This window comes from Symphodus melops, assembly GCF_947650265.1.
Source record: "Symphodus melops genome assembly, chromosome: 6".
NCBI lineage: Eukaryota > Metazoa > Chordata > Actinopteri > Labriformes > Labridae > Symphodus > Symphodus melops.
This window is the reverse complement of record NC_136696.1, coordinates 8,749,381-8,763,001: the sequence shown is the minus strand read 5'-3', so window position 1 is coordinate 8,763,001 and position 13,621 is coordinate 8,749,381. Positions and strand designations below refer to the sequence as shown.

The 13,621-nt window shown below is 39.0% G+C and overlaps 2 protein-coding genes across 2 annotated transcripts in view; both read right to left on the bottom strand.

Moving 5' to 3' along the window:
* Positions 1 to 57: 57 nt before the first annotated feature.
* gins3 (GINS complex subunit 3) lies at positions 58 to 3,679 on the bottom strand. Its single transcript, XM_079346951.1, has 3 exons — positions 3,395 to 3,679; positions 2,402 to 2,635; positions 58 to 961 (listed from the first exon to the last, which is right to left on the bottom strand). The coding sequence occupies exons 1-3, from the start codon at positions 3,563 to 3,565 to the stop codon at positions 731 to 733; spliced, it is 636 nt and encodes a 211-aa protein (XP_079203077.1). The 5' UTR covers positions 3,566 to 3,679; the 3' UTR covers positions 58 to 730.
* A 4,115-nt stretch (positions 3,680 to 7,794) lies between these two features.
* The window catches only part of znrf1 (zinc and ring finger 1), a 69,463-nt gene continuing 63,636 nt past the window's right edge, over positions 7,795 to 13,621 (bottom strand). The window contains exons 3-5 of the mRNA XM_079346653.1: positions 12,016 to 12,121; positions 10,345 to 10,436; positions 7,795 to 9,580 (exon numbers count right to left, since the gene is read on the bottom strand). Of these exons, the coding sequence (XP_079202779.1) occupies positions 10,379 to 10,436; positions 12,016 to 12,121 (164 nt within the window). The 3' untranslated portion in view covers positions 7,795 to 9,580; positions 10,345 to 10,378. The remainder of the gene's footprint in view (positions 9,581 to 10,344; positions 10,437 to 12,015; positions 12,122 to 13,621) is intronic.

Genomic DNA, 13,621 nt, shown 5'->3' with positions numbered 1-13,621 from the left:
CTGCAGGGCAGCCTAAAACATGAGTGGTGTGGTTTAAAAAAAGAAAAATCACACAACTGTCTTTGTCAGCTGTAACAGCAAATGTAAGAAATCTTTAATGAATGAAACCACATGAGGAACATAATACAGAATATTACCAGAACCAAATATACTTCCATAATCTACTCATCGATTAAGTTTCTGCAACATCAAGTGATAAAACGAGACAAATAAATAGGATACAGTTGTACGCAGAAGGATCAAACTGTGTTGATTAGGTTTGTGGGTGTAATATTGGATTTCTTTCTCAAGTCTGGTCGACGCCATTTATAGATGTTCATCTTGGTTTTTTTTAATAATAATAAAAAAAAAAGTCAGATGAAGACGGTCGTCGCACTTCTTGAAGTAAAGAGAGAAACAACTGGAGTTACAGCTCAGCTTGCTGTCACTTGAACAAATGCCTCAGCGTGTCGTAGACACAGTGATTGACATGAGAACACTTCACTCACAAGTTTTAACTATCTGCACTTAAGAAGAAATAAAATGTGTGTGCTACTCTACCAACTGGCAGCATTAAGGCAAAATGAAGCGATCCCAAACTTGACAGACAAAGGTCAGACATCCCACCACAGAGAGCAGGGGCTCCACGCAGATGATGAAATAAACAGGAAGTGGGAGTCTTCTTCTACTGTGCTTTGACCTGCTGACTAAGTTACGCCCAGTGTCTTTAGCTTTAACTGCGGGCCGGGGATCAGGGCTGTGCATCGGTCATCTTCCTCTTGCGGTAGTTAAGAACCAGACTGGAGGCGGTGAGTTGGGAGGCCCGGCCCTTCTCCCAGCTCTGGAAGCCGTTCAGGCCACTCTGCCCCGACCTGAACAGAGTCTTCTCCAGACAGTCCAGGTGCTCGACGAGCACCGACGTGTCCTCATTGTAAGCATTCTGGGAGGAGTCCATGATCCGTCTGAAGCGACCGATGAAAGTCTGGAAGGGTGATATCAACAGTTAGTCGTTAAAAAGGGAAAGATCTAGATCTGTGCTTGTGTTGCTCTTACTGTCTGATGTCGTCACTCTGATAAATAAATGAATGCTTATTTATTGTACTGCATGAGAATTGCAGTTTTGGACTTTTTTTTTTTTTTTTTTTTAAATCAGAGTGACCTTGTTTGTAAACCAGCAGTAACCTTTGATATAAAATGGAATCATAAACCTCTGATGTGTGTAATTTCATGTCTTTCACCTTAAGGCAAAACAATCACAAAAAAAAAATACTGAAACATTCACAAATGAAATGAACAGAAATGAACCCTGCCACTCATATAAACATATCACATCCTGTCTGCTCATGCACCTTCTTATTCCCAACATTTATATTATGATTTATGATGTGCTGTACTTAATGCATGTTTGAAAATCTTTAAATGCGTGACGCTTAGAGGAGTCTGTAATCAAGCATCGATCGTCCTTCTTGTGTTTTTATGTCAGACAATGAGATCAGAGTCAAGCTGCGACAAGAACTCTGCACTGGTTAGTGATCTGATTGCTCCCCCTAGCTGCCATGTGGGTAATAACACTGGCTGCACTTCTTTTGTCCCCACAATCGATCTGCTGCTCTGCTACATTTAGCAGCACGCACACTGTAAAATATTGCATTTATATATTTTATCAAATGTATACAAACATTTTTGTTACCTACAGGATTAGAAAGATATTTTGCAACTCTCGTTTACGTCAACGGTAACCCTTAATCTTCTCACAGGTTGGAAATCAAACTCTGTACATCAGAAATGTGGAAATCCTCACAATCTTAGTTTGTCAATATCATTCATTTAGTGTTTCAGTTGTTTTAAAATTGTAAAATAGCCAGCATCAGGAACCACTTTCCTCTTCCTCTCCTGCAGGTTTGTCATCATGATCACTTCATTAATGTGCATCATTCATAGATTATAAATAAATTAAAGAGATGTGATTGTGTCCTAATGAAGTGCACGAAGTACAGCAACCTTTTTAAATCAGGCGTTGTGCATTTATAAATAGTCACCCTCTGACATTCGACACCTGACATTATGCTTTCATTTAAACTCCTCTGTGCTGTGGTTTGTGTGTGTTCACCTGCAGCAGTGTTTGTGTGTGTTCACCTGCAGCAGTGTTTGTGTGTGTTCACCTGCAGCAGTGTTTGTGTGCGTTCACCTGCAGCAGTGTTTGTGTGTGTTCACCTGCAGCAGTGTTTGTGTGTGTTCACCTGCAGCAGTGTTTGTGTGCGTTCACCTGCAGCAGTGTTTGTGTGCGTTCACCTGCAGCAGTGTTTGTGTGCGTTCACCTGCAGCAGTGTTTGTGTGCGTTCACCTGCAGCAGTGTTTGTGTGCGTTCACCTGCAGCAGTGTTTGTGTGCGTTCACCTGCAGCAGTGTTTGTGTGCGTTCACCTGCAGCAGTGTTTGTGCGATCTCTGGATTGTCCGGGCTGTCAAAGTGCAGCATCTGGGATCCCAGGCCGTAGTAGTAAGGTCCCATCTTATGAAGGTCCACCACATTGGGGTCGGCATTGAACACTGTCCTCCAGCCTTCCCTGTACACCTTTGGAACCTCGACTGACAACACCCTTCTCTTCTTCTCGTACAGACCTTTTGATAACCACAGAGGGAGCTCCATCTTTGTACCCTGCAATTAAAGAGAGAGACTTCACAGTCAACACCACCGCTCTCCTCAGTCAGCAGGTAAATGTGCAGGAGCCTGTGTGGAACAATTAACCAGGATCCTGGACTTTTAAGTAACAGATGTTTTAAACTTGTCAGAAGAGCATGGGTATTAATGATAGAGATGTGACTGTTCAGATCCAATATCGCTATCAAGTCTGATTAAAGGATATAGTACTGAAAGTGACTATTTTGGGCATTTTTAACATTCTCAGCTCACACGGTCTCGTTTTAAAGACATTCAGACTGAACTGTAAGAACCCACAAATCATCAAAATCAGGTGTCCTGACTTACCTGCGTTACATTTGGAGTAAAAGAAAATAAAAAGTTACAAACCAAACAACTTTTTATAATAAATAAAAAAAAGTCACTTTAAATTTATAGTGTACGTTCACGTCCACATTTAAACCATATTTCATGCTAACACAACCTGGTTGTCAAGCTGACTCGAACTGAAAACGGGGTCTTAATTATTTAGTATTTTTGAAGTCATGTCATAGTCGATGCAATGATAACACATTAAACTACTTCTAATTTACATTTAATACTGTGCAAATATTTATTTTATATTTCAGTAATATCCACTCATAATTTATGACATTGCTTCCTGTAAACAAGTCCTACCACACATCTTACCTTTATTAGACTTACTGTTTTTATTCTTATTTTGTGGCACAAATGTTTAATGACAATAAAGACATTATATTATATAACTTTTCAAACCTCTGTGATGTCCTGAGAGTCGCTCGACTTCTCCAGGAACCCGAGTCGAGGAAAACTGCACTCTGTCCTGACAGGAAGTTTCTCCTGAGAGAGCAAAATATCGTCAAGAGAAAGGAAGTTCTCTTCCATCCCGACGCCAGGTTGTACCGATAGATATGACTGAGAATCCATTTTGAGATTTAATTAAATAAATGGACTAGCATGCTAAACAGACCTCTGTCCTGTTTTGCACAAAACACTTCCTCCTTGACGCTTGGCGCCAGGATCTGTAAACCAATCAGGGCGCCGCTGTGGTTTCCAGACCAGAGCAATCGATTCGTTTCGATTGAACTCAGTGTAAAAAGAACTTCTCTGTGCTGATGTTGTCCTTCAGCCACCGTTTTTTAGTTAAATATAGTATTAAGAATAACTGAAACAATACCATAACTATTTAAATATCGCCTAGCAGTTAAATGAATTACAAGATATAAGTCACCAGTGCAAATTAGGTGAAATTAGAAATTCAGCCATTAGAGGTCAGCGTAACCCTTATTACAAATTTAAATCCTTTTTGACCTTTAATAAGAGCTATCAAGAAGCTTTGTAACATTGCTAATACTTATACTTCTACAACCAATAATCACTATGTTTTCTTTATTATATCTGTATTTAATTATATCCAATTTTTATTTGGATCATTCATACCTTTGGGTTGTACATTGGCCCCGTCTCTGAGCAGCAGGCTAGGAAACACAGGAGACGTTGTGTGTCACAAAAATAGATGATGAGGTTAGCAGTTCGCATTGCTACTTGGTTTCTTTAGGCCCACTGCTGTCCACAATGATGTGGTTCCCCAGTCTTAAAATCGGCACTGTCCTCTGTGTGAAAACTCACTGTGTCATGGTGTTATCAAAGGACATGGACGATGTCATGCAGCCAAGAGACTTTAACCTTTTGAAGTGGCGGGTATAAGAGGCATCATAACCACGCAAAAGTGTTTTATCAACAGATGAATAGCTTATAGATCTTGAAAACTTTCAAAAACTGTGTCTCTATAAGTGAAGGAACTTTGTCTTTAGCTTCTAAAACCAATGATGAGTGTAGTTCAGTTAATCTCATCATTAGAAACAAGATTGCTATCTTTAAAACAAAAACAATATGCTGAAAGAACAGAGGTTCTGTTCTTTTCTTCTTATTTTGATTGAATAAGAAATGTATGTATGCTCTTTGGTTAAGCTGATTAAGTTTTCGCTTCAGTATACACAATTAAAAACGTGACTTGACTATTATTTGAAAATTAGCTGAGAAGTCACAGTTTCGGTCATGTTAACAGTGGAGTTACATGAAGCAAAATCAAAGTCTATCTTCTTTCACCAGAGAAGATGGACTAAGAAGATAATGTTTATTGCTTTTTTAGCCTAAAAATAAATAAAGCTGCAGTCCTGTCACAGGTCTTTCAGGTTAAATTTCTGTTTGTGGCAAAGAGACAATAAACTGATATCGTAATATTTTTTCTATTTTATCAAGAACTGCCTTTCTGATTGAAATGAAAGAAGGCACATTGCTCATCTCTCCAGGTGATGCAATATTTAAGGCTTCGTCTCCTGGAAGAAAGTCTGTTTTGTCACAGAGCACTGCTGTTGCATGCTCACCAGCTCATTATTAATTGTGTTTGCCAGCTGCCTGAAATTTGGGGCAGGACTTATGTGGTTCCACCACTTTGAAAATGCCTACTATTATACTATTCCTCACTGTACACTCACCAGACTCCGCACTGATGGAGGTAGAGCCTTCAGTGTCACAAACCCCACCCTCTCGAACTCCCTCCCCTCCGACAGCCCGATCACAATGACCCGACTTTGGACTTAATAAAAAAAATCTCAAACTTAATTTGTTCTCCACAGCCTACAACCTCCCTTAACTTTGCCTCGCCATCTGTCGTCTACCCTTTTGTTACCTGTCACTTTTTTGTTTATTGTTTGCTTGGTGACTCCACTAGGCTTTAAAGCCTCTTTGGGTCCCTTAAAAAGCACTGCTATAACAATTATTATAATTATGATGAGCTATTTATCCCTTGTTTATCTTAAAATTAAGACCAACAGTAACTCTGGGCTGCAGTATTTAATTAGTTGGTGAACACCTGCATGTATTTACTATGTTAGCACTGACTTGTAGCCTAAGCACTTGAAGTTACATTCTGGGCTCTCATGATAAAGTTCTCGTGCACTGAGTTGAACATCTTTTCAGGAGTTCAACACCCTTATGAATGGTGCAGTGTGAGCACAGCCTGGTTGTGTGAATGACTAACTCATCACTTGTCACTCGAGGCAGTTTTCCTGCACTTTACAACACTACAGAAGCTCCTTTGGGAGATCACTAAATTCAATTCTTACAACCACCAAATATGAAATCTAACAGGCATAAAGGGACTTCAGAGATATAAAACAAGAATAATAGCAAAGACAGCAACAACTTTTCCACCTGTCATGTAGTGCGCAGCATAGTGAGCAGCTTGTCATGTTTTGGTGAGGCAGGTCTTTCACAATTTTTCTGTTTGAGAAATTGAATCTTGTTCTATTGATAGCAAGACAAATAACCAGTGTCTACAATGGAGTTGACAGATAATTATTTTTTTCAGTCAAAAGGATGCACTGCAGCGACAGAACATGTTCTTTAAGTAAGAGTCACACAAATGAAAGGTTAGAGTAGCAGCTTTTTTGATAGAGAACTGAGGGTACAAGCTTGTGTAAACCGAAACATAAGGACAAACAGCAACTGTGATAACCAAGGTTTATTTCAGCTTGAAATTAGCTTAATTATGACTAAGACTAACATTGAGCCCGATCCCTTTGAGCCCGATCTTTCCCTTTCACTAGTTCAAGTGAAAGAAACCTAAAGATGTTCAGGGTGCTGCAGTTCAGATTTATATTTGTTGTTTATCTTATTCCTAATGGCTGCTGAGCCTGTGAAGAATTGTACTGGGTGGATCTACGGCATGTGGTTTGTTAAACCAGAGATAACATACATGTTAATTGCCATTAGCCAGTAAATGCACTGGGTACTGGAAATTAAGCTAACCGATAAATATAGATATATGTATTGTACTGCTTCATTATCGTTAGGCATACAGTACTATTCCTCAGAAAAAACAACTAAAGGGAGAATATTTAAATATAATTCAGTTGAATGAGTTTAATTTAGAAACTAGATTTGACAGAGGGGGGTCAGCAGCTTCTCTCTTGGCATTGCCTTATGGCAAACTGACTTTAAGGTTGGTTGTGTGTTTGCTTCTGATCACAGTTGTAAACTTCAAATGTACAGTAGGTCCTTATGACATTAACTATTGTTGTGACATACTGGGGACTGCACAACTTAGTCGTGCAAAAATGTTTACATGAACAAAAATCTATATCAAATTAAAATCTCCTTCAATGTGGTTATTTGAAGTTAAGTCCTCCCTCTGATTAGGCAAATTAGCCAATCATAGATCTGGATTTGGGGGTTGGCACCATGCACCTGAGGTGGCCAATCACATTTTCATGCCATCCCTTGACCCCCCTCTGGACATACCCCTGAATATTGTTGCTGATAGATTATTATTTTAGTCCAGATCTTTGCTAATGATAAATTGACTCGAGTTTGTATATTGTTTTTCTTGTCTTCTGACTGCTCAGTGTTTTTTTATACTGCCGGTCACACCTTCACAATCACACACTGATAGCAGAGTCTGCTTTTTAAAGTGTCTATCAGTATTATGAATCTAATCATACACATTTATGAACCCACCAACAAAGCAGCAGGAACATCTTGGGTTTAACGTATACAGTATGTAAAATCCACCCCTAGGGGACTCTCCATCAAAACAATAACAAGAGATGAGGTCAAAGCTCGGAGGGTACCATAATCGATATGTGCACGGATGATGTATCCAAGTATACTTTAAATGATGTTATTATAAAGAAGTACATACAGCAACAGAGCGGTACCTTTCAGTAGCAGCTAGTGCTAACTATCTCACATATTTTTGTTTTGAATTGAGTGTTGACGTGAACTTTCCCTTATATGGCATTGGTTTCTTCTTATATTTGATAATCCCAACACGACGTGAAAGTCAGGAGCCTTCTACAGCACAATCCTTATATTAGTTCTCAAACTGCCATCTGAGAATTTAAGTCAAATGACCAAATAGAAGAATATTAAACTGAGCCTATTCAGTGATTTTGGTTAAATCACATTTTTCCTTTTTTTTCTGAAATAACTCCTGGAGTGTGTCTCATTCATGTGTGTCATTCATAACAAACATGTACAGTATATTATGAAAATATAAACTATAAATACCCCAGGATTAAGATGTTTGAAATCCCCGTGCTTCAGTTTGTATATGACATATGTGGGTCAAAAAAATGAAAGTTCAACATATCTGTCATCTAGCACAATTTATTCCACCATTTGTTTACAGTAGCTTTGTAAATGCAGTTTGTTCGTAAGTTGATTTGTAGTAGTCGTCATACATCAGCTCTTGGCATTCTGAAGAGTGAGTAACACCTCACATGATTTGAATATTAAACAAATATTGTTAAATATGAACAAATGAATAAATAAGCCCCGCTCAGTGGATCCACTGTGGGACTACAGAGTCCTTTATTGGGTCTGAGTGGCTCACATCTCCAGTCACAGTCATCCAGACCTTCTCTAGCAGAAACACAATGGGGGGAACCGACAGTAGCGTCAACCAACGGGGGGCCTCTTGACTCGCACACTCAAACGCACATGCACACACAGTCATATGCACAGAGACGCACTCACACACGCACTTGAGGCTCTCACGAGAAAATGACTAATCATGATCACATGAAAAAATCTGGCAGATCTAAAAAGAAAGAACCCAGAGAGGTTACGTGTATAATTTACAATATGTCATGTCGCTTCTCTGTAGCTGTAAACATCAGCAAAGTAAAGGGAGGACTGCCAGTCACACACACAGGGAACATGGACACCTAGACTGTAAACATTTCAAAACACAGACACACATAGCACTGTCCAAGTCAGCTCTCTACACTGACCTTTCACGCTGGCTTTCACACACACACACACACACACACACACACTCACAGTAGGCTTCAGCAAAAGCTATCTTGTCACGGTTCCAAGCTCACACACACGCACACACATAATTTACATACACATACCAGACAAAGCTTGACACCGGAGTATCCCAAACACACATTAAACAGTAGGAGCAAACACTACATTCTGGCCCCTTCCCCCCTCCTGATCAGGACTGAGCATACTCGGACCGCTCCTCTCGATCCCAGGTCCACCTTCAAACCAACCCCTTCATCCGAGAGTCACGAGGCAAGCTGACATCTAAGTTTGTTTGTTTTGTTTTTTTTTCACCCTCCATCCTGCCCACAAACCAGGACAAAGAAGCATTTTGGGGACTTTACGAAGTGAATATATTGCGCCAATTTTTCAGGTTGGGGGCTGCTCCGAACTGAGGCAGAGACTTTGAGAAAGAAGCACACCAGGATCCAGTCTGCCATAAGAGGAAGTCATCAAGCTGTAGTCCCGTTGTGAGATGAGAGGCCCACTAAAAATGTACATGTCTGTTTGTCAAAACAAGCCTCAGCAACTCAAATGTCCTCTATACATCGATGACCTCCTCCTTCTCCTTCTTGTCCTCATTGTCTTCCTTTGAGTGGTTTTTCCTCCCTTTTCTCTCCTGCCTCCCTCCCTGCTCTGCTTCCTAAGATCTCCACAGTTAAGGCCATGGGAGGGTTGCTTGACATGATTGACTGGCAGTCCTGGATCCAGATACAAGATGTAAGGCCAGCTGATGGAGGTCTGTGAGGACCTGAGCTCTTCAGGGAGGTGAACGGACACTTGGGTTGAAGGGGGCTTTGAGGCGAAGTAAGTTCTTTAAAGGACTCTAATGGCCTTCGAATGGGGACTGGAAAGAAGCATGGACAGGAGTAGTTGCGTAAGCAGTCTCTTCAGCAGTGGTAAAGACGGACTCAGGAGGGGCCGTTAAATGTACGATGGTTTGAAAGTCAGGGTTTTTTTTTTTTTTTGGTTCAGTTTACAAGGAATAATTATCTTGATAAGGTTTATGGATTCTGTCAGGGTAAGTATGTGTTGATCGCTTTGATTGTTTTATCCTACTCGGTTGCATCTGTCCACATATCCATGGCAGGACCACAAGATGTCCTGTAGACACAGAAAGAGGAAATGTACATGAAAAGTATGAATACAACACATTATCCATTGTCCATATTAAACTTTGTGAGCAGCAAGAATCTGAAGAGAATCTTGGACCATTGGACATTATCCATGCTGAACAAACCACAGAAAGAATTTCCAGTAACATTTAAATTCAGGTCACAGTATTTCCCATTAACTAGTTGCTTATTAGCAATACTAATTAGTAGAATACTAGCTGTTTATCAGTCCTTTATTAAGCCCTTAAAAGTAACTTATTCTTCATGACTACAGTCTATAGCTAATAGGCTGTTACCTAAAGTCTCATTTCCACCGAGCTGTTCAGTTCGGTTCGTCTCAGTACAGGTACAGCAATTTGAATTTCCATGCAAACTATGAATACAATTTTGTAATATGAAACAAATTGTTTCTAATAATAATTACAAATTGTCCATCATGCTCACTCAATTTTTACTCACTCTTGGTTTAAATTTGCAATTGAAATCCCTGTTCAGAACACCAACAAATCAAATCTTTCCACCAGACAACATTTACCCTCTACAGTATATGTTCAACCATTTACAAATAAATGACAGCCAGTTCAAGGTCCAATGTAAATTCTGTGATGATTAACTTACATCTTTTTGGCATCATTATCAAGCCATGTATGTTATTTTACATGCATGTTGACATGCAAGTAAGTCTTGTCTGGCAATAATCAGCATTCAGACAGAAGTGTGTGTGTGTGTGTGTGTGTGTGTTCTTTGTGTCACCTTGAACAGTGTTCACAATGAGCCTGGTGGTCAGTCAGTCAGAGGGGTGTTCAGGGCAGGACCGATTGATTTCAAACCACGAGTCTATACAGCTGGAGGAACACACAAGCATTTTGTCAAAACACATACACAGAGGATATGGGTGAGTATCATAAAGCTGTTCAAATTTATACTGTAAAATCTAATTAACTCAAAAGGTCATAAATAGATCACGACATTTCATAGGATAACATTTGAATTTCACTGTTTAAATGATGCAGTGGGCCTACTACAGAGGATTGTTGCTAAAGTAACAAGTGGGCAAGTTGGAAGGTTTCCATGCACTCCCACATCAGTAGAAGAGATAACATACAATATATAAATGAAACTTAGAGGAAACATATCAGCGGTGTTACAGCACACTCACATGTACCTCCACATTCTCAACCACTTTACGTAATTCTTGTAACTCTTCTTGAGAGTTTCAGAGGAAAACCTTTACCTCAGTGAAAAAGTAATGGAAATAGAAGCAGTAATAATACAGTGCCATAATATGCACAAGTCCATGTTGGTGTATGTATTTTAAAATGTAATTGCAGTTAAACTACAGAAAAAGAAATAAAGTAAACTTTAAAAAAATAAAGCAGTCCATTATAGAACCGTTGTATTGCAATAACAAAAGTATACATTCCAATATATAGCAAAAAGTCTTTGTAGGATTTATCCCTTTAAGTTCATTAAACATGTTTTTTCATTGTTTAAAGGTACACGTATAAAGACACATAAAAATGCTTAAGCACGTCACAGTTGTATATGGTTCATATGTTGTTGTTTTATATCGTTGGGCCTTCTGTGCCTCCATTGGAGAGACAGTACAGTGGACAGAGAAATAAGGGAATAAGAGATAGGATAACAACATGCGGGAAAAGGAGCCACTGGTTGGATTCGAACCCAGGCCGCCTGCATTTGTGCTGCCTCCACATGTTTGTCAATTTTTTTTTATCCAATATTGTCATATATGGTTGAAAATGCCTGAAAAAAGTGTTGGAAGAACCTCCCTTTTTGGAAGCCTCGATGCTAATGCTAACGCTAATGTTGCTGAAAATAATAGAATGGAAAGGAGATATCAATCACATATCTGTAAAGTCTAATCAAAGCATTACTTCATCTAAAAAAATACAGTTGTATTAAGAAATCATCATGTTTCTGTTTGATTTTAAACATCTGATGCTTGATGTGTTGTTCTAAATTAAACTATGATTACCGTGTCTTTAGAAATAGCCTATATTAAAAATAGTAATTACATTAAAAGAGGCCTGAGGAACGACTAGGGAAAATACATCTTCTTGTCTCAGAAAGCACTAAGACTCATGGGTAATACCCTCTCAACTAAACACAAGCTGCCTTCAGGTTTCTTTAGTCTGATATTTCTTTTTTTCATAGAGACGACAGATAGTTTACCTGACTGTGTATAATATTTAAAACTGGAGCACGCAGCAATGTTATTGTCCAATGATAATACATGAACAACCTCTAATTCAAAGTCAACAAGCAATGCCCATCTTTCAGAAAAAGTTTTTATAGCCATGCAGGAAGTAGATTTAATTAAAAGAAGTGCAACATTATATAACAGGCAATGATTCATTTCTGTGTGTGTGTGTGTGTGTGTGTGTGTGTGTGTGTGTGTGTCACCTTTTGTGGTAGATGCAGAGGCACGGCAGTCTGGCTATGGTGTCCCCTTGCTGCAGTTCCTCTAGACAAATCACACACTCACCGGCATCCCTCGCCAACACATCATCTAAAGTGGCAGACACACACACACACACACACACACACACACACACACACACACACACACACACACACACACACAGAGAGAAATAGGAGAACATGTATCAGTATGCACCGAAGACAGCCACAAATTCAGACTCCAGCAGCATATCAAACACAGCAGGGAGCAGTAAGGACAGCAGGTTGGTGCATTACACGCAGTAAATGGAGTGGATAGTTCCTGCTTTGCCAATAAACATGCACAACAAAATTCAAGATGAATGAGAGGTCTCCAGGCGGTTTCAGCAGGAGAAAAATACTAGACCGTTTTGTGGAAACTCATCATCATAGAAAATTATAATTTTCACCCAAATACAAATATCTGTTATGAATGTTGTCTTTAAACTTTTTTTAATGGTTTACATGTAAGGCAGGGTAATACTCTCAAATAAAGTTAACTGAATATTTAGTTCAATTTTTTTTTTCTGAAAAGTTGATCACATAGTTTCATGCATGTTAACATTTGAAGCCCTGAGACATCTAGCTTCAAATCTGAAGTATTTCACTAATTCATAATCATGTCTAAACATGTCTAATCATGTCTAAATACGAAACAATCTTATACAAGTATGACGCAGGTAAGATTGGCTGGCTCCAAGTTTTAGAGTTATTTGTTTAACATAAAGATGATACTTGTTTTTGTTTCAGGATAGTTTCTCTGAAGATGTTAACCAGAGTCCCATTGTCAAGTGAATTTGATGCTTACTTCAGAGCTCGTATTTATTAGAGTTCAGTGTTTAGGGATTTTTTAGATAGATACCAGTTAAGGAGGGTAAATACAGATAATGAGTACTTAGACTTGAGTAATCAGGAGGCTGCCTCTTAATCAAAAATAATGAAAATACATTTCAAAGTTGTTTTCTTTTTTGCTGCATGTGCTGCCAACAGCCATGATAGTATTGTAAACTCCTGATTAAAGGAGGAGCGGGACAAAGACCTTTTCTAAACCCCTCGTGTCATCAGAGAATGATATTTCTCCCTGGTTCTTCTCTGTACACACTGGATGATGACTATGAATGATTTAAATGCCTACATTTAATTAGACTAGACCCTAGTCTAATTTAAAGAAATTCAATATGTATATTAACCTTAACTCAGATAATTACAGCACTGAGGTGCCATGTCTTCTCTGAGCTTCCATCAAACCGTGGCTTGTAGGTATTAGCCTATCACAGATTTATGAATATCACCAAATAGGTTTAAAATTTTGCCCAATGTAAAACATTTTGCAGAGTATAAAAATCTTTTCTTTTTTTTTTTTGGAACAGAAAATGGGCAAACAAATATTTGAGTATTTGAGTGACACAGAGGTGGTGTCGTACAAATTGTATGCATCAAGGAATCACAACACACAGCACTTAAAGTGGAAGCTGGAGCTCCAGCCCCACCCACAGAGAGTACATAAGAGCCACGCTGGTCAACAGTGTGACAACACACACATTTCTTTTCTGGAAATATAGTGGCTGAA